The sequence below is a fragment of the Botryllus schlosseri genome, chromosome 2 (assembly GCF_051294905.1).
Source record: "Botryllus schlosseri isolate E-star chromosome 2, Bs_hap1, whole genome shotgun sequence".
NCBI classification, from domain to species: Eukaryota; Metazoa; Chordata; class Ascidiacea; order Stolidobranchia; family Styelidae; genus Botryllus; species Botryllus schlosseri.
Genome location: NC_137237.1, coordinates 14559161 through 14580405, shown reverse-complemented (window position 1 = coordinate 14580405; position 21245 = coordinate 14559161). Strand labels below are relative to the sequence as shown.

General features: G+C 41.0%; 2 protein-coding genes and 2 long non-coding RNA genes across 5 annotated transcripts in view; 2 read left to right on the top strand and 2 right to left on the bottom strand.

Moving 5' to 3' along the window:
• The window catches only part of LOC145433754 (ribosomal RNA-processing protein 7 homolog A-like), an 84701-nt gene extending 73094 nt beyond the window's left edge, over positions 1-11607 (bottom strand). For both annotated transcript variants that reach the window (XR_013913182.1, XM_080310955.1), the window contains exon 1: positions 11597-11607. The gene's annotated coding sequence lies outside the window, so the exon portion shown is untranslated. The remainder of the gene's footprint in view (positions 1-11596) is intronic.
• Positions 50-9654, top strand: LOC145433749 (aldehyde dehydrogenase, dimeric NADP-preferring-like). Its single transcript, XM_080310949.1, has 14 exons — positions 50-476; positions 858-904; positions 1254-1380; positions 1875-1970; positions 2030-2165; positions 2913-2998; positions 3811-3903; positions 3963-4071; positions 4137-4248; positions 5448-5611; positions 7305-7471; positions 7531-7630; positions 8208-8350; positions 9381-9654. The coding sequence occupies exons 1-14, from the start codon at positions 381-383 to the stop codon at positions 9432-9434; spliced, it is 1530 nt and encodes a 509-aa protein (XP_080167075.1). The 5' UTR covers positions 50-380; the 3' UTR covers positions 9435-9654.
• A 1512-nt stretch (positions 11608-13119) lies between the features above and the next one.
• LOC145433760 (uncharacterized) lies at positions 13120-14787 on the bottom strand. Its single transcript, XR_013913185.1, has 2 exons — positions 14345-14787; positions 13120-13726 (listed from the first exon to the last, which is right to left on the bottom strand). It is a non-coding gene; the product is annotated as an uncharacterized LOC145433760 (long non-coding RNA).
• Positions 14788-16290: 1503 nt separating this feature from the next.
• Positions 16291-19561, top strand: LOC145433758 (uncharacterized). Its single transcript, XR_013913184.1, has 2 exons — positions 16291-16650; positions 19212-19561. It is a non-coding gene; the product is annotated as an uncharacterized LOC145433758 (long non-coding RNA).
• Positions 19562-21245: the final 1684 nt, after the last annotated feature.

Here is a 21245-nt window from a genome sequence, read left to right as displayed (position 1 = left end):
TGAAATGGCGCCATCACTAAACCATTGCAAAATGGTGCAATGGGATCGACCGTCTGTGGTCTACTCAAATGAATGAAGAGCCGTCAAAGCAAAGGCGCAGCATTTGAAGCTGTAGGCTACGTCTTGAAGGTCCGTCTTTGTGATCGTCAATCCGTGGCTATGTTGCTGCTGATATCTGAACTGCACCAATCATGTGATCAGTACCGCAGAGATGTTCGTCGCTTGAAGACAATATGTTGTCAATTGTGACCTATTCAACAAAACTGTTTCGTATTGCCGGGAATAGAAATGGACTTTGAAGCCTTTTGCAAGTGCATGTGATCAACAACTATCAATTTTCAAGAAGAGTGTATTGCATAGAGAGACGCTGGAATAAAGTGATGAGAATAGAAGAATATGAAGGAAAGCCAAGCCTATGCTGTTGTGCGATAAATCGGGAATCATCAGGAATACTGTGTCAAAAGACGATAACCATAGTTAGTTGCCCTATTTTAACAATATCTTACCATCTGTTATACTGTGCAATTGAACTCAATTCTGTTTTTTACCGATTGAAAATTTACTGTGAGTATTGGTTTTAGAGGAGTGAAGTTTGAAGCTAGTCATATAGAGTTAAACATTGTTTCTTTCAAAGCATGAATTGGTTACTTATTATCTAGCACTTAATCATCCACTGTATGTATGGCCCCTATTCGAGGTAATACATTTTCATGTCCTCTTGACATTGCGTCCGTTACATACTCGACTGTTTTGAATATGTATTTCTATTGATTATTCTTTCATGAAGGGCCGGGTCTACGTGACGTATTCGATGCTTTAATCGTTTGATTCGGTAATTTTATAGCACTCCTTCACAGATAAATTTGATCATGTCGAGAGCTGAAGAACTTGTTGCGAAAACCAGGTGTGTTTGAAATTACTTTCCATCGATTTTTCTCGATTCTTGCTATCAAATTGAGATAACTTTTGGAGTAACGATTCCAGTAATCGGTGTCGTTGGCTACCTTGTGTGGTTTTGCTGAAACTTGAAATGATCAAGTAGGCATGCAGGCTTACCTGTGTGAGGCGACGGACTTGAAAGACCTGTTTTTTCTTTTTGGAGGGGTCTCAAATCACATACACCGCTCTTCCAGCGATCAAATAGTTGGAGGTAATGTCCGCTGATGATAATGACATCGATGTCTTGATGATCCAATTTTCAAGCTTCTTCCATGCTGATAAACAGTGTCAATCCACGTACTATGTTTCCATAGGGCCGCTTTCGAAAGCGGCAGGACAAAAGATATCCAGTGGAGGATCGCCCAACTCAAACAACTCTATAAAATGGTTTGTGACCACGAATCTGCGTTCGTGGAAGCTGAACAAAAAGACTTGAGAAAGGTATTGACCACGAGCTCGTGTAGAATTTCAAGTTGAGATCGAAATAGTGATGAACATATTATATGGAGTGCCCCAAAAAGTGTAAATATGATTTCGTTGTAGCATGTCATTTGCTATGACTGGCATGCTTCTTGATTGAAATCCAATCCTTAGGTTTCCTGTGTCATGAACATATGCTTGTGTGTTCCCATTATGTTGATGAACCAATAATAAAGATGAAAAACCAATTATAATGATCAGTTTCACTATTATTTATACCCATGTTCCGATAAGTATCTGAAGAGGGTCACAATCTTCAAACTGAAGATTTGAGATTATTTCGGTATGTTGTGTATGCATTATTTACATCTGACCTTCTTCGCCCTACGTTTAATATACGGTAATATCAATCGAATCACATGTCACACGATGTTGGAATCTCTGTTGCATTCAATCACAACATATCAAGTTTTAGGGAAAGAATGAATTGTTATTGAGATTTTTGTTTGTTTCAGCCGCCCTTCGAAACAGTTATGACCGAGGTGGCTATCATTCGAAGTGAAATTGCTCACGCTATCAATAATCTCAAGGACTGGACAAAACCGAATCATGTATGGTGTGATTTTACCAGTATCTTATGCACACGCTCACATGCCAATTTATTTGTCAGCCATCAAGGACTATGTTGCAAGCCGTCGCAAGTGTTTATGTCAAGCCAGAACCATACGGTGTTGCCCTGATCATTGGACCGTGGAACTATCCTACCAACCCTATACTCAACCCCCTTGTCGCTGCGATTGCTGCAGGTATATTGGATACCGCTGAAATGACAATTAAACATGAAGTTGAGGATTCTTAAAGTTCACCTGCTGTACCATTTTGATGTTTTGTGCAGTGTTCACATGCCATCCAAGTAATATGTGGCTGGAACAGTGGTTCGTAATTAGGGGAAGTGAGACTTTCATATTCTTTCGGTGTGTGTAAATGTCGGATCTGTAGATACTGATTAATAAGGGCGGGTTATAAAATGATTTAGACCAGGGGTGTGAAACATACGGCCCGTGAAGGAATTCTGAGTAAAATGAAAAATACTCGTATTATCCAGCACATTACCAGAAATTGTGGGATTTTTAGTAGGAAATGCTTCCATCAAATAATCCGCCAAGAGTGGAAATGTCGAATATGTTCATTGGCCACATAACCATCCGACAGTGGTGTTGTGCTTTTGAGTATCATGGTTCGAAGTGACGAAGGCCAGTATCCGAGTGCCACACATTACGATTTATGATATCATACGAGTGTGGATGATATGGAAAGTTGAAATATGTAGGCTACATTTTATGTGACCACAAAGAAATCGATGACAGTTCTACGCCATATAAAGTAATTTGATATTTTTTCGACCATACCTACTTCATTGAACTTTGTGGGCATTCCGTGAGCTGATAACGGCTTCACAGAAATGTCATTTCCGCTAACGTGCGTAGCTTGGCACTGCATGTTTTGGATGCTATTTCCTTTTCCCCACTGTTCAACGTGGCCGTTTCTCGCAGGAAATTGCGCGATCCTGAAAGCCTCCGAGGTAGCCGCTCACACGGCGGATGTGATAGCCAGGCTGATACCGCAATACTTGGATCCGGTAAGTGTAGATTTAGCTCAGCATTACGAACGCAGCTTGACTTAGTGGACTTGTTGGTCAAAGTAGCAATCGTTGGCACTCCAGCAAACGTAGAAGTGGCATCGTAAATTTGTACCCAAGTACAGAAGTAGCTGTTTCCTAGTAAAAATGTAACTGTTCTGTACCTAGTTTTGCATAAAAGACTGAAAATTGGTAAGTAGAAGTAATCTAAAATCCAGGGTTGTAATGATTCGAGTCATGGCTAAACTAGAGTCGCAATTTCATGTTGACTTGAATTGATTCTAGTAATTATCTTGAAAGTGTCTCGATTCGACTTGGTTCAATTTGTGCATTCTCCTGTCTCGTGTATCGTGACCTATCCTTTAAAAAATAGACCCAGAAATCGGTCTTTTCTATATTTGAATAAACATGTTTTGAGCGAAAAAAGTGAGTAGGCTTATATTATGAATGCGAAACCCTCGACATAACCCGAGAGTTTCACTGAAGTGAGAGGTGAACCTCACTTGACTCGAGTCAAAAATATAAAAGTGAGATTGAAATCTTACTCGGAACCTTGAGACTTGGTTACAACCCTGCTAAAATCATGTTATATATCATATCACATTAGTAGTAGTTCAAGTAGGCATATTCTACTTGAGTACTTTGAAAAAGTAGAAGTACTAAGTTACTGACCACCTCTGGTTTTATAGCGGCGCTAGTGGGGAGCGAAATTTCCGCTAGCTTTCGATGAGGTAGGCGTACCTTCGAAAACCAAGTTTTTGTCGATCCATCTGCCGAATGGGCTCTCACTTTTGGATTTTTTCTATATTTAGGAGTGCTATCCTGTCTACCGAGGTGGCGTCCCGGAAACTACCGAGTTACTGAAGGAACGGTTTGACTTCATATTCTTCACCGGAAACAAGACGGTAACCAACACGCAGCCCAATCTGTTGACTGGGGGTGATTTTTCTCGCTTGCTGTCTAGGTGGGAAAAATCGTGATGAAAGCTGCTGCCGAACATCTCACCCCTGTGGCGCTGGAGCTTGGCGGAAAGTCGCCTGTCTATATTCATAAGAGTTCCGATCCAAAGATAGGTGCGGCTTCTCTTGTCAGGCGTGTTTTGGCATATCGCGTTGGTTACTGTGTCTGTGCTCACCAGCCGCCGCGCGGATATCTTGGGGAAAATGGATGAATCTTGGACAGACGTGCGTGGCTCCCGATTATGTCCTCTGCGATACGGAAATCAAGCGGGATTTCATCGAGGCTATGAAGTAAGTGGATAACAGATTAGTTATGCCCGGTATCATGTTTCATCACGCCAATGATGTGAACGTGGGGCATATATATTTTTCTCTTGATGGAGTCCAAGTCGCAGAAATTTTGTAGTATTCTTTGGAATATGAGTTGAGGAAACACATTCTGTCGGGACTCGGGGATACTGTCAAAATACTCCGATTCCAACTACTTTGAAATGGAACGAAATGCTCTCAAATGTTGCTAAAAAGTTTCCTGCACAGTCCACCGCAATTCCCTACCACTTGCTTACTACGTGAAATTATAGTGGCTGTAGGTTAGTCTTTAGTTCTTCTCTTTGTGTTTTTTTATTCTTTCTATGTTAGACATGCAGCCAGAGTTCAAAGTACTTGTTGACAACTTCGATCGACCACTGATGTCTCATTGACTTCAACAGCTATTTGAAGTACATTACGTTAATAAATTAATTGAATACTGTTTTTGGTCTTTATGATTCAAACTTCAAATTTTCAAATTTTGCATTAAATACGATATATCCCTTGTATAGGGGAAGAAATACGCGATTAATATATGGATTCAGATATCTGGCCCGCCCAGTACTTCATTTTCCCATAGCAGTCCAGCCGACTGGAGAAGTTGGCCACCCCTGATTTACAGAAATGTTGGTCGGAGAAAAGTTTCAGTAGTCGGGTTCAGTATTTTGAAAATGTATGGTGTCGGCAGTAGAATGAACTGACGACCCTGCTATAGTGTCATAATTTTGTGTCTCCACTTTGATATTGTTGATTTCAACAGTAAATCATTTCCTAATTCATGGTAACGTAGGGAAACAAACCATCTCGGATCGTTATATTGTGAATCCTTTGTTGATATGTAGCTCGTGTCTTGTTTTATGCTTGGGCATGGCGAAATATCTAATGAACAAGTGATTTGTGGTACAGAACTTCAGAATAACGCGAAACAATAACTTCATATTGTTAATTTATTCGCTAAAAGCTTTTCGACTAACTCTCATCAGTAGCGAACGTTAGTGATGGGGTGAATCAAATTCGAAATGTAAGAACTATTTTGTCTGTATGACGTAATAATAACAAAAACAAACAACTAGTAGACAGGCTAGATACGATATCTAATGGCACGAGCCTTTTGCTTGCATCGGTACCGCGACTGCTATCGAAATTACTTTTTAAATTCACCTTTACATTTACTCATCCAGGGAAGTAGCCACCAAATGGTACGGAGAAAACCCGCAAAAGTCGTCCGACCTCACAAGACTCGTCAACGAGAGGCAGTTCAACAGGCTGAAAGGTGTGTTGGACCAGACCCCGAAAGAGAAGATTGTCTTTGGCGGGGATACCGACGCTGAAGATAAGTATATTGGTGAGCCGTATGCTTGTCTACTGGCTTGCTCGGATGAGAGTGGTCACTTTTTGTAGCGCTGGAGAAAATCGAACACTGTGATTTGATTGTGAATTGGGTATACAATCATCACTCATTATGATGCCATAAGACTATGGACGATGTAGAGAGCTCAAATATGTGCATTTTATGCAACCACAACGATTATAATTCCAGTACTATCACAAATCGAAGATAGTTAATTTTTTCAACCATGCTTATTTCATTGCACTTTGTGACCACTGACCATGTCGTCGCTTCATACTGCATGTTTTGTGACACCACCAATCAGGCCCGTAGCCAGTCGAAAAATAAGGAGGGGGTTTTGAAATAAAAGGGCGGGGTTTCAGTTTTTTTCGAATTTACTAATATAGCGTCAATTCATTAGGGTCAAGTACATGCGTAAATGACGATTATACATACGCGCATGATAAGCTCAGTGTCGACGAGTCCGGAAGTGCTGTTAATTAGCGACTCCCTGATCTATCGTGAACAATTAGGTACCCGCGCTTATCAACGCGTAGAACAATTGAATACGCGCGCTTATCAACGCGTCTTACGTAGCCTCGCCGACGATTTGCGCAAGTCAAAATGTCCTAGTTTTTATGGAACATGTGCTATAATGACGCCGATTTCAGGTGCTTCAAACCTGTCCTCTTTTATAACTCAAGCCTTGACACACCTCTTCTGATGGGTATGTTAAAGCATTTGCGGAAATCGATTACGCATGTACGTACCCAGCTACCCACGCATCGCACATGTTTGCGGACATTCGATGTCATTTAGTTTCGCGATGTCACTCTTTAATCACAACCGCTAATCAGCATACACTTAACGGCATTGTCTCCAAGCCATCGAGAGATAGGAACCAAACCATGCTAGGCCCGAGACGCGATAGTTAGGCTAGCGATGAAGTTAGGCTAGTGATTATATATCTTTCGTATTAGGCCTATTGCAGATGCGATTGTGTAGGCCAACCGATGATAGCGTGCGCCTCACGCAAAGCAGACGCGATTGTGCAGGCTATCGATGGTATTGTGCGCACCGGGCCTATTACAGAGTGATTCTTAAAGCCAGCTGAACTAGGCTTGTTATAGACGTGATAAATCAGGCGACGATTGTCGAGCGCGCGACAATGAATGACCTGATTTCGCAATCATCTCAGCGGGAGATCGCGTCGCGTTACATTGCGCAGTGCAATGTGCACTGTCAATCTCGCTAATTGGCAACACGCCTATCGCTAATTGGCCGCGCGCAACACTGATAATACGACTTATTGAATTGCAACCGAATATTTGCGTCTGAACGGTCATTTCAAAAGCACGGGGTTTCGCGCTTCAAAAGGCTACGCGCCTGCCGCCAATCACAGTTTCAATGCTTTACACGGCGCGAAAGAGGTATTGAAACTATGATACTCTTTGATAACATAAGCTGCGTATAATTTTAGTATTCGACAAAAATGGTATCTCTCTACTCAGCTCGGATCAATACAGTTAATTCAGCATGTCCCTAGATTTGTCAAAACATGCATATCACGCTCGGGGTAAAATCTCGTTCTCGATTCGCCCCCCGAAACTTTAATCAACTTCAATTAATACTCGATTCGGATTTGAGTACTCATTAGTACTCATATTGTGCCCAGCCTTAATTTTATCGCACTGTTTTTGTTTGGCAGCTCCGACGGTCATCGACGAATGTTCGCTCGACGATCCTGCGATGGCCGATGAGATATTCGGGCCCATATTACCGGTAATGGCCGTGAACGGGAAGGAAGACGCAGTGCAGACTATTCTCAAAATGGAGAAACCTCTGGCGTTGTACGTCTTCTCGAAAGACCAACAGGTGCGTACGAATGGTGTCTGCTGCGTTTTTGCATGTTCTAAAACGTGCTTCTTGTCAAGGTGGTGGAATATGTGCTGTCAAACACTTCGAGCGGCGGAGTCACGGTGAACGACACGATACTTCACATGTCCAACACAAACCTTCCCTTTGGTGGCGTTGGTAAGTGCCACCGTAATAGAATTGCAGACTGCTCGATTGCAGGCTTACCTCCAGTGGTCGCATTCTGCCAGCGTGCAGCATTCTATATAAGCTTCACCCGTAGTTTTATTAGATCATCAAATCGGTTAGCGTTGTTGGTTACTGTCAATGACCGTTTGTGACCGATCTGAATGAAAATGTGACTTTTGTGTGACGAAAATTTGAATCCAACCACTGCTTACCTCTATAATCTGGAATGGGTGTTGCCGAAAGGATTACATCTCGTGATGGTTTGCGTCTTCTAAAACCAGATTAGGTATGTCCAGGGACGTGCTTCTAAATTTTATAATTACGAGGATTGACACGTGGATGAACATATATTTTGTGGGCCCACCACGTGTTTTGTACTGATCATGTGTCATTTATTGCTGAGCAAATCTGTTTTTAATTGCTACGGACGACTTCGCTGGAATAGTAGGACTATATTATCAGCGACTCCTATTTGTTCACCAAGACAATGGGCGTATGGTTGACTCGTGATCTTGATCCATATTCTCGCCAAGGCTCTAGCCTCTTATTTCATTTTTCAATGTTCAAGGACCAAGCGGATGCGGAAACTATCACGGAAAGTTCGGCTTCGACACGTTCTCATATCAACGCGGCGTCTACGCACGAAGTCAGAACATGGAAGCGTTGTTTGCGTCGCGCTATCCTCCGTATACGGAGAAAAATTTGAAAATGGTACAGTCCCATATTACCGTTGAATATGCCTGCCGTCCATACCTTGCAATACTAGGAGTCTTAGGGAGTAGTATTGTTAGATAGGGACAGGGTTGTAATGACTCGAGTCATGACTCGACTCGAGTCAGACTCGAGTCACGATTTTCGGATGACTCGACTCGACTCGAGTCATTTTCTCAAAATACGGAATTGACTCGACTCGACTCGAGTCAATCTGTGTATTGACTCGACTTGGACTCGAGTCATTGCGCATGACTCGAAGCAAGTCATTGACTCGAGATTCAGACGGCGAAGACCGACATTTCATTGTAATTTCGAAGCCATCACACTATTGGGATTTTGTTTGTTGGTACTGGTCCTTGAAAATGCGACCTGAAACTGCTAAAAGTGAGGAAAATTGATATATTATAAATGCGAACCATTCAATATCACCAAACAGAGTTAGAAAAGTGGGTTTAGAAAGACTTTAACTGGAAACCGAGCAGTCAACACAATGACTTGGACTCGGACTCGAGTCATAATACCATGACTCGGACTCGATCCTCTGTTCGCTGACTTGGACTCGGTGGGAATTGAAAATGACTCGACTTGACTCGAGTCAAAAATATAAAAGTGAGATTGACTTGTGACTTGGAGCCTTGTGACTTGGTTACAACCCTGGATAGGGATTGGCACAACGCACAACCATTCTAGTATCAATTGTAATGAATCGAACCGAATTGTAAACATCGTTTTTTTCGAGTACCGAATTTATATATTCTTTACATAAAGAATTTTTTTCCAACGGGAAATATAGCTATGATACTTTCTTTCTACCGTTGGAGCCTCGATTGACCGGCATGTCTGTAATAGCAGCATGGTAACGAAGCAAGGTTAAATCATGCTGGCCATGAAGTACTGCGATATTACTTGTGATGATGTGTGACCGGCATTATGTTCCTTCGGTGTCAAGACCAATGGTTTTTTAACGACACATGCTGGTATGTCATAGAACCGACAGTAGACTAATGCGTCTTCCCGTATTTTCTAGAACAAATATTTGGTGGAAGAAAAACCCGCAGGCGCCGGATGCATTCTTCAGTAACCACTGGTCGCACCAACTTCCGTTCATCTTCAATTATTCTCCGTTAACCGTTGAGTTCCCAAGAAAGTATTAGCGACTAATGTTCCCTATAGCAGATTAATTTAAATAAATTATTTGTATTGCCTATCATGACCCACTGTATCATTCCATGATTTCTGAGGTTGCAATCATCCTCTTTTACTTACGTCGGGTACGATTTATGAATAAATTTAACAGCAAGCACGTTCTCTTCATGCGAAGGTTAAGTAGAAAGCTCAGGTTCCTATGCTGCCAATGCGACTTTGCCTTCAATTTTCGTATTTTTTCTATCAACTTAAAAGTTCTAACATTGGTGGACTGGTTTCACTCTGCGAGTTAGTAGACGTGAATGAGTTTCTTATGCATATCGTTTATAGGTAGAGTTTCGCTGTGCTTCCGAAAAATAGATTCCGTTTGCAAATTTGCATCGAAGGTGTTCTTCATTAGTATGCGGTGTCCAAGTCAGCTTCTTACTTATGGTAAGTGCATAACGGCGTCTCTGTATTGCACGGATGGCCAACCTTTTTGATATTCACGGCCGCATTCCAGGACGTAATCGTAATCAACAAACTGGACGCCAAATACCCATGTTATGTTCATCTCCATTTCCGGTGAACTCTGGACTAATCATTTTTTTCATATCGGCTTGCTATACACACCGAAATCGCGAGTGGTCATGTTATGAACTGTTACAAATTTTGTTAAAATTGTAGCGTTAGGTCAAAAAATTGTCAAAATTGTTTATAAAGTCACAAAAATTTTGCAACCTGCATTTCGTTGGTGTCGTTGATGTTTGCATTTTCGGTGAACTTATTCGACGTTTCACAGCATGTAGCCTATACTTTATAGGCCTACCGTTGTAGACAGCCCATTTGTCTGCTCATCGTGAATCATAGACAGTCAAATGACATGGTTGACATGGTAGACAATATTTGTACTTTAATGCGTAATGTAACTACTGGAGTTCTTCATGGATCCAGAGTTTGTTAGAACCAAATATTTTCATGCATACTTTTTTGCTTTGACACGTCTCGTCAACGTAGTATACAGTTCAGTTTTATCCGGTTCGGAATTAGCGGTGAGAGAGAGAGAGTATTTATTTTCATCCAACCAAAATACATTAAAAACAGACGGCAACGATGGTGGTACAGAAAAAATGCATGCACAGAATTCGGTATCAGATAGGAATGAGAATGATCGATACGACCGTGAAGATCAACTAGTCTGATCACGCCAGCATCAAACAGGTATGCTTGACTCTATACAGTCAGGCTGTAAAAATGTTGGTTTAAAAAGAAAAAAGAAAAAGTAAACGATGGTAGCAAATGATCAATGAAGCAATGTCTGGGCAAGGTATGACAACAGTGTTAATATAACGACAACAGGTGATCAAGTAGGTATTTTTGAATCTATTATGAAGCAATTCACGGATGTCTTGTGGTAATTCACTCCAGATGACAGGTCCTGACCAATGATATGTATACATTATATATATATATTTACCTATTAGGCTACTTTGGGAGACAATCGCACTTATTTTTGTAGCAGTTGGGGGACGAAAAAAATTGGGAGACAATTTTGTGTCCCCCTAATTCTTGGCGACATTTTTCCCTCGGTTGCTATCGTCTGTTAAGCAAATCCGTTTGGGACCACGCTTATTAGTCCCTCATTTGTCCCTTCCAAAAGAAATCAAGTCATGAAGTAGCAGGAATTTCGAGTTACAATGGCGACATTTTGACCCCTGTATAAACCCCGTATTTTGAAAAGTGGCATTAAGTCGACAATCAATAGGGGGGATTTTCTTCCACTTTTCGCGTGTATAAAATGACACCGCTTTGCATACATGATAGTTTTTGTTTAGGATTTACTCAGTTTAGACCATTCCAGTATATATAGGGATTTTAAGACTTTATACACTGTTTTAAAAAATGACGACATAAAAAATGCTGACTACCATTGTGATGACTCGACATAAGTTCTAGTTGCGATCTTGGTAGACACCGCGAATCGTACGATTTTAATGACGACTCCTATTATTTGGGCCCTGATTAGCTCTTGGCAAAGGCGAAAGGGCACTATACCATCGTTAAATTTTGTTGTTCAACACTCCTGATACATATTGTGAAAAAGAATCCCTGCTTTACCTTAATACAACTCCATCAAATATATGTATTGGTTATAGCATGATAAATATTCTGTAGTATTTCCCGCACCCAATATATCGAGCTGATAGGTCGTTGATTTGCTTGTGTCAAGACAGCTTTAAGATGCTCTGTCAGTTGCGAGCGTAAGGCATATACCTTTTGTCAGTTATTCTCAACCTTTCATGTCTTTGCGGACCCCTTTTGGACCGTCGCGAGCCTCAGCGAACCCCCGACTTTTATTTCTAATTTAGCTCAAATTATTGTTTCCGCTCAAGCCAGACAATGTGCAATGCGGTACTAAAGATGCATTGCGACATATTGAACAGAGAAGAGAATGGTAAAACTACCAAGCACGGTTATTATTAATCTATAGCATCCATCTCGGCCTAATCGTGAAGGTGATTGGCTTCCATTTTTTTCTCTTCAGCTGTGTTTCAGTTGCTTGTCCTAGCAATTCAGTGTTCGCTTTCCTGGCATTCGCAAATCCATGTCTTTGTCGGAGGAGTAGCCCAGATAAACCAAGGAGGGTTGTTGCTCTAACCGTGCAAATAAGAAAGGATTCACCTTACTAATGCTCAAGAGAGAGAAAGAGAGAAAGCAAACAAACTTATTTTTATCTTAACCATCGGATACCGTGGATACCAGTTTTCGAATCTTAGGTCTGACCCGCCCGGGGATTGAACCAACGATTTACAGATCAAAAAGCCGCACGCATCACTGCTACGCTATCTCCCCCATTCCTGCCACACCCAGATATTCCTACCCCGCTTGGGGGAGGGCGAGCTCGAATGGTGCCAAAATTATTTCGTGAATGAACACTAATTATTCACTATTTATTTGAAAATTTTCGTAACTTTTTAATTTTTCTCGCGCTGTACGCGATTTCATGTAGATAAATGTTTGTTTATTAGGCACCCTTCCTCCACAAAAAATGCGCATCATCTGTAGACGTAGGCATCTAAGCGAGCGTTGGCCATTACCACGCCACGATGTAAAAAGACATATAAAGTGTGGGTCAACATGGGTCTCAGAGAAGTGAGCCAAAAAGATCGTCAGCAAGAAAACATTAGCCGAATAGGATTTCCCTTATGTTGACCGTAAACTTCGATATAAAAATGTCTTGATCCGGGTACCTAAATTGCTGGCGCCGAATATTCATGTCGTGTCAATCTGGACCAGATGAATATAAAATGTGACCTAATATGGCCGCGGGTGTAATCATCCCTCTCCACACCCACAATAATTTCGTTGCTAGAGAGAGGAGAACAGCAACGACTAGCATAATAACAATATATCTCGTCGTAATTTTCAAATTATGTGCAAGGTCCAACGGACCATGTGACCTCAATCAGCTTTCCATACCTTCGTAAGTTTGTAGCAATTCCTTAAATGATTGTAATCACCCTATCATCTTACCAGAAACGCATATCTGGGTTGAAAACGCGTGATATCAATCAACCGTAATTTTAACATTAAATTCAACTGACGTAGCTCATGTCATCCGCTCATACCATGCAGCAGTGTTGCTTGAAAAATCAAACTCGTTTATTCGTCATCACGTACAAGGATAAAATGACTTTGCAAAGCTAACATAAACAAATAATGATGATCAGGCTGAAATGTGGCGATATAGGTTCGGAAAGCAGCCAACTGCAAAGTTGACTTGTTTTGTCATTTCATAACGTCACAATGCTGCGGCAAGAGAGTGTCCATTCAAACACCTATCACTGGCTATCAGACATATTGTGGTATCAGTTGTAAATACCCAGGTTTCGCACAATGCGCTGGTCACAACGCTCGGTATAATCTAGGCTTACAACCGATAATCTTACATTATATGCGTTGCACTAACTAAAACATGGGTACAGATATTCTATTTTCCTTATATTAACACACGGTAAGAAGCAGTCAGATTCGGCTATCAATTACGGCCCCGTCCGTTCAAGCCAAGGCAACAATACATATATTGACATTGACAGTCTGATGTTTGAGTGATCAGAGCGTCACGTCATCATCGTTGATCATTATGGCAGACTAGGGAGACCGCAGGCACTTTGATCAGAATTGCTTGACGGCAAATTCATTAAAGTGTCTTCCCAGCTATCTTGACGTCTCGATTGTTTGCAGTGGCTGAAAAACAAGGCAGCGATCTAATGCCAAATTGTTAGCTCCATGCACAGTACATACGTTTGAAGATTATACACAACTCCAGTAAATTTCAAAACAAAAATGCAACATGATAGGTTGCTTCATCAAGATGGAGCTTTATCACAGGCCACACACTTGATTTTGAATCAATGAAACGAAAAGGCAGATGTTATCGTAACTATGTGCTCACTCACACAGCGTATATATACGATTTATCAATATTTAGAAAGTATCTAGCTAGTTGAATTATTTGAAATTAATCGGGAAACAATATAAAGTTAACGTTACGCGATAAAAGTAGGCCTATTCCCAGATATATTGAGCGTGAAGTCAACATTTTACTAATTGAGTTCTGTGAACACCTTTTCAAGGACGATTCTAAATCCGTTGCTACTCACATAGACGTTTAATAATCTGTCAGAAAGCACGTTACGCAGTGAAAATCTACCACGGCACGAATTGAATTAGTGAGGGAAACATCACAGGACGCAGCCTCCGTTTGGCGACTGTTCTGTCCAGTACTTACCCTTCCGCGTGACGTAGTTAACGAAATATAATACTTACAACAGAAGGGAAATGCATTCTATACTGAATACTCACTTTTTGTCATGGAAAAGGAGTCAGCGTGGCGATCCAAATTTGTACGCTATTGTACGCAGAATTCAGCAGCTACGTAGAATACTCTTCAATACACAGAACGAATCGTTCGATGAAAACACTGATTGGGAAGTAACTCCATCACGCATGTTTGCGTCTTTAACTTTTCATATAAGATTCGTGTTAAGGATTCATGCTGATATACTTGTCATGAAACTTTAGGGCCATGAGGTGCTAATACATCTTCTGCATCATTCTACATCATCTGCTAGTCCATCGTCCAAAGTAACGTCCATTTACAATAACCTGCTAATACGCTGAAACTAATCTTTCAATCACTCGGTGACAGCGGACATGAGACCTTACCAGTTGATGGCACGCAATTGGTCGCGCGTACGTATACAATACAAAAGTCATCGACCTAATTCAACATTGTGAATTGTGCCTATCTCCGTAAGAAAGGCGGCATGTTAAATTTTTTGTGATAAAAGTAGGCTATTCCTAAGCTACTGATCGATCTGTATATTCTGCGAATTCGGTAGCCTTTGGGAGACAAAAACCGACTTTTCAGACACCAATACCGGGCCATCCCCGTGCCCAAGCCGTTGAATCGGATATCATCGCGTTCAGTTCGACGAGAGGAAAACGGGGATAACTCTGTCGAACCCCTAAGACCAGCGGTTGTCGATCGGTATTTCGATCTATGTTCTGATACCGACCGATCGAAAAACCAACTGCGTAACCCGTATTGGCGTACCATCACGGGTTTTTGGAAGAAAACTTTTTTCTACGCGTCTCAGCCCCATTTCCCGGGTATCGTTGGAATCGTAATCGAATTACGCGTCTGCCGGTACCAAATTTATCCGGCTACGATATTCGGTTGGCGAGAAATCGGTGATTAAAAAAACTGTGAAAAAAGCGCTATACACTGTTTTTTGAAGGCCGATCCCGAGTCGGCTGAAAGTCCGATACGATCGTATCGGGTATCGGTCTACGCGGGGCCCGAAGACGAACGCAGCGGTACCTCGTATGGCCCAGTGGTGTGAACGACCGAGACGGAACCTCGAAAAGCCCGCCTATGAAAAACGTGAACTTCTCGGATGATCCACCGATCCAGGATAATCCGAGGATTATAATCGAAAAACTCACATATCTCCGCTTCTACTGGTCGGAATTGAGTCAAATTTGGTTTGCATCGTCTTTGAAGACAGCTAAACAATTTCATGGGGTTGGCAGAAAAATTTGAATTCTTTTTCAAAATTTCACCTAATAAATTAAAATTTTTAATTTGATCTGCGGAGTCCTTTACTTGTTAGAATTGAACCAACTTTGGTGTGCAGTGTTCTTAGGGTAACCTGACAATTTAATAAGTCAATGGCTGGAATCCGAAATTTTACTTTATTTTTGAACAGCCCTAGTGTACGTACGTACAGTCCATTTATGATCAGTGCGGGACTTGAAGCACAGGCCTGCAGGCATAGGCGGAGCCTGGAGCCTATTCAATCATATTACGTCGCATGCCATGCAATACCTCGTTTACAATGATGATGACCCCATTAAACGCCAATGTAATCAAGGAGGTTCGCAATTCGAAATGAAGATAGGTTGGGATTAGTTTATACAGGGTTTGGCGCTTTGGCCATGTTGATAATTGTAATTATAATTGATCGGGCAGGGTTATTACCAAAGGAAGTCATATGGGCGAATCGAAACCGTTAGTTGATTTGGCGGAGACAAATACTTTGTAAGTGGCCGGGATGGTAATATCTAGAGATATCATAATGAAATGCTATTGTCTCACGTACATTTCTACTTGTAAATGTACAGTACGAGTGCACAAGCACATACGTACATTTATGATTAGTGCGGGATTTGAAGCACAGGCCTGCGGACATAGGTGGAGCCTGGAGCCTAATAAATCACATAATGTCGCATGCAATCCTCGTTTACAATGATGATTATCTCATCATGCGCCAAGGTAATTAAGGAGGTTCGAAACCGCAACTGGCTGGTATCGCAACTGTGGATCATATCACTACGTTTTCTCGCGACGCTCTCACTAATTGAGTGGCCTTGAATTCGAGATCTAGACGTGTCTCCGAGTACAGGCGAATGTTGGGTTAGCTTTGCTGGATTTCAGGCGGTGCGTTCTCTTCGGTATCAAGCAGAATATTCATACACGCATCTGTTTAGAATTAGGTTTGACTAGTCTGACTATATGATGGATATACTAACCGACTCTGACTGCGACAACGAAGCATTTGATCCTAAGCCAATAAAGCTCGGAAGATATGTCTCTTCTGACAAAGGTACGATGTAATTCCGTATGATTACATGTATTTCAATATATCAGTGGTTCCTAATTATATATTAAACAAGTGGAAATAGTCTAGAGGGTATTAAAGGACAACAGAAAGGTGGTATAACAATCTTTCGATTAAATTATAATTAGGGCTGGGCACAATGATTCGAGTACTCGAATCTGAATCGAGTATTAATTTTAATGATTCGAGTCGAGTAGTAAAAGCCGATTTTTTCGAGTACTGAAATTATACGCTCCTCACCACTGAAAGTTGATTTATCAACGAGGAGTTTATCAACGATCAACGAGTTTATGCTAATTTCACTGTTGAAGCCTTGAAACCTTGATTGGCCGTATATCGTAGCATACGAAACATGAAGTACAAAGCTACGAACGTTACTGGAAATAGCACATTTCCGAAGTCATGATCATCCCACAATATTGTCACCAAGTGCAATGAAATCGGTATGGTCGAAAAAAATAACAAAGTATCCTTAATATGATGGGTAACAGGCATTATATTCTTTGTGGTCGCTTAAAAGGTACATATTTGAACTTTGACAAATAATATTCTGCTATGACGCCATAATGAGTGATACTCGATTACTCGACTCGACTCGAAGCATTTTACGTGATTCAGAATCGAATCACTCAGGTACTCGATTTTGCCCAGCCCTAATTATAATCGCAAATTTACATTTGACAAATACATCAAGGTACGGCTCGTTCGTTGGGCTTTCTGAGACATAGGGACTATACGCCATGTGTTTCGGTCATCGTAATTTATGTAAAATGTGTGTCATGTGCGTATACAATTATGCATAGTGTTGGTATGTTTCTTCCCTGTACCATCATGAATGATTCAGTTTACTGATATGATCATACAGCTTCTTATACGAGTAGCATAATATTAGTTGTTTCGCTTGAAGCAGGCCTACAGTAGGCCTATATCTATGTTGAAGTCGAAACTGGAAGTATTATCTCTACTCTTTACTCAACTATCAAATGTCTATACCACATTTCAGTTAATTTACTATTCGAACAGAGCAATGATACAAAGTTTTAAATTATTGATTCGAGCCCGAAATAATTCCAATGCTGACGCCAAGTTTTGAAAACGAACCATTCATCATTATGTCTATTATCAATTGAGTCAATTTGATGAGGAGTAATGTTTCGCAATGTTTCGATGATCGATGATATGGTATATTTCATCAAATAGCGTTGTTATCCACGTACAATGTACATTGTGCAATATGTTTACGGTTTGTTGACAAGGATATTACGTGATGTGTTCGCTCCCTTATTACTACCGTGTACCATGAGCCAGGGGTGTCAAACTCGAATTGCTTCGCCGGCCGGATTCAGACCTTCAAATCGCTCGCGTGGCGGACCAGTTACATCAATCAAAAATGTTACCTCAAAATCAACGCCTCAGTTGAGCACTTGAATACTCAATTATACAGCCCATGTATGATGCGGTTATACTCTATCAAACCCGTTATTCGCAAACAATAGAATTTTTTCAAGTCCGTAATAGAACCTAGTCCAACCTTTGACGACTTTGTTATTGTCGATCCGTCTGCAACAGTAATTAAAGGCAAAGTCGCTATTGCTCTTCGTTGATTTTAACTATGTTTCATATCGATTTGGGGAACATCATTTCGTATGGTATATTTTGATGCTGTCATCTTACCAAGTTTCAAGACTATGACTTTATGACTAGCGCAGTAATTTCGCTGTCAAAGTCGAGCATCTAGTAAATCAGCCCGTGCCAATATATGGTCGACTTTGATAACGTACTTACTACTTTAATTATTGGGTCACAGCCTTTAAATCTTCATACAATGTTAGATGCCATCATGAAGATATACAATCCGAAATTTTGCCATATAGGAAACAATCAAAATGTACACATACCAATACTGTTTTTCGTGAAAAATCAGTTATGCGGTAGGCTGAAGGTCAGGTGATTGCATCTTACACTGAACCAATTTTTGAGGGTGTGACTCGGTGATCAGGATAGTAATTTCGTTATGATAGTCGAGTATATCAAGTAAATCGCTGACCTGCCATCAAGGCTACCGCATGATAGATTTTTCACAAAAGCCGAAATTGCTATAATGCTATATGTAGGTTTTGAATGTGTTTTATCCCGCGGGGGATAAAAAATATCGTATTGTATTGTATTGCCAGGTAGAGTGGAATGGGTTTGTTCGTTTGTGGTATTCATGGTGTTTGTCGACTACTATGGTCATTCCCCCCATAATTGCCGACTTTTAGCAGGGCCCACTTCTGGGCTTTTATAAGACGCCGCTTACAGGGATGAGATGGCGAGGGGGAATGTAAATTGATGCTGTGTGTTCGCGTAATATACATTTATTAGTTATTGATCATGGCAGTGAAGATATCGATTTCTTTGGATCCTACTTCCGAGCTAGGCCAGCCTTCGATGTTATATGATTTCTTCTGACCGTCGTCGTTGAAATACCATTGAACCTTACAATAGTTATATGCAGCTAGTTGCCCAAATTATAGATTTAATGAAATATGCTCGTGTCTTTTTAGGGTACAAAGAAATTGGAGAATTTGTGGAAAGCAGCGACATCCTGAAAGGTTTACCGGACATGCAGAGGATAAAAATGGTTAAAACCAAAATCTTCAATGAGAGAAAAAGATGCCGCTCTGCACTGCATAAGGGGATGTCACAAATGCACGAATAGTCATGGACTATGACATCAGACTTTCAGCACGTAGCGTCAGTGATCTCTAGCACTGACGACTGTAGATTACGATTGAGCAATTTCGTTTAGTACCTGGTGGCAATTTTAAATGTACAATTCGTTTCATGATTTTCGTTGCATTCTCTTCACAACATTTTGTTGCGAATGTGTTTTGATAAATTGGTTTCGATCGCATGCTTCGAACTATTTCATTTCTTGGTGTGATTTAGCAGGTTGACATTGGTAGAATCGAACGATTTTTTGGCCGCTTTCAGCATTGGCTGGAGGATGCACCCATGGCTCACCATGGGGCGTAGCCGTATTGCTCGAGGTCCGAATTACTGAACAGTGAACAAGTTGGCGTATGGCTTAAAACAAATGGAAGTTAGCAATTATCAAGTGCCCAAGATTATCACGAATCAAGATTCAATGTGATCTGCTGTAGGGTTTTTAAGAGAAACATGAAATTGGAGCGAAGTTTATACGGTAACTCCTTACAATTTGACGCGGCTATAACATGGCGAGAGCCTGAGATCGGTTTAGAGACATGTTAAAGTGGTCTTTATTCGGTATTATTGGATCAAAAAGTGTACAGTGCCTTAGTGGAAAAATTGCCTCATACCTGCTAGTAGACTGTATGGTCCATGAGACGTTATACTTCCGAGGGATATTAGGGCTGCTTATATTAAACCGAATATATTTATTACCTAATTAGAACTTGGATCTGCTAATGCGACAGAGTAGCCACGGCTGGCCAACGAATGTCATAGTGATTTGGATACTAGCCGTAAAAAACTGGTGATCTAATCTGCAGCATGGCCAACTGTAGCTTCTTATAAAGACACATGTTCCGTATTTTCACAGCAGTTTTCAAACGCAAATATGTGCGTGGTGAAATGGCATGGTCATTGGTATAATCCACAGCTGCAACACCAATGGGTTGTTGGTTCGAGTCCGGCTGAGGACGACACGAGAATTCCTACCCAAGTGTTGGAGGTTTATCTAGGCTCGTCGTCATCCTGTGATCCGCGTAAGCGGTGATTTATAAAAGCCTAGGAGTGGGCTGTGCTAAAAGTCGGTGAATACGGAATCAAAAAATGAATATAGGCATACTCTAAAACTACGAAATTAGTCAAAACACCATGAATAAAAAACAAACAAACGGCGAATTATATATCGCGATCATCGATATCGTACAAGGATGACGTCGTGGATTTCAAATAGTGACGTCAAAAGTGATTGTCATTGGTAAATGACTCTTTTGACGAAACTGGTTCCCGAACCTTGTCATATAATACGACGTCAATGTCCACCTTAGTTCAGTAACAGCAATGGTCATGGTCTGGTAATTCAAAATGGCGAATTGTCTCCCTAAGTAACAAATGTCCACTAAAGTGGTCTATTAGATATTGAAAAAGTTGGGAAAAATTAGGGCGACCGCAGTTGGAGGACATTTCGTGTATATTCTACACGCTGCGATATAAACCGCAAATCACCAGTGACAAAGCGCGGAATCGATATTCCAAAACCAATCGAGTTATTTTCAGACGCCTAGTTTGTCTCCTTCTGTTGGCGATAACTGTCGCCCAACTGCTTCAAAACAGGACTGTCCACCAAAGTAGTCTAATAGGTAAATATATATATATATATATATCATTGGTCCTGACTGAGTAGACGATAGATCTCTTATTTAGGTTGCTATTGGGTGGGGGCAAGTAGATATTTCCCTTCGATGAGGATCTCGTGTAATGGGAGTGGACATTTTTAGCAGTTATGAAAAAGTCATCAAACATGGTCGGTACATCCCAATGCGATGATGCTCTAGTCTTAGACTTAGCTCTAATGTCCGTGCTAAAGTCTGGCGTTGAAAGCAATTAAA

Coding starts and splice junctions, on each gene's coding strand:
- LOC145433749 (XM_080310949.1), top strand. CDS start 381: ATGAGAATAGAAGAATATGAAGGAAAGCCAAGCCTATGCTGTTGTGCG. Junction 2,999..3,810: donor TACCGCAATACTTGGATCCG/GTAAGTGTAGAT, acceptor TTCTATATTTAG/GAGTGCTATCCTGTCTACCG. Junction 4,249..5,447: donor GATTTCATCGAGGCTATGAA/GTAAGTGGATAA, acceptor TTACTCATCCAG/GGAAGTAGCCACCAAATGGT.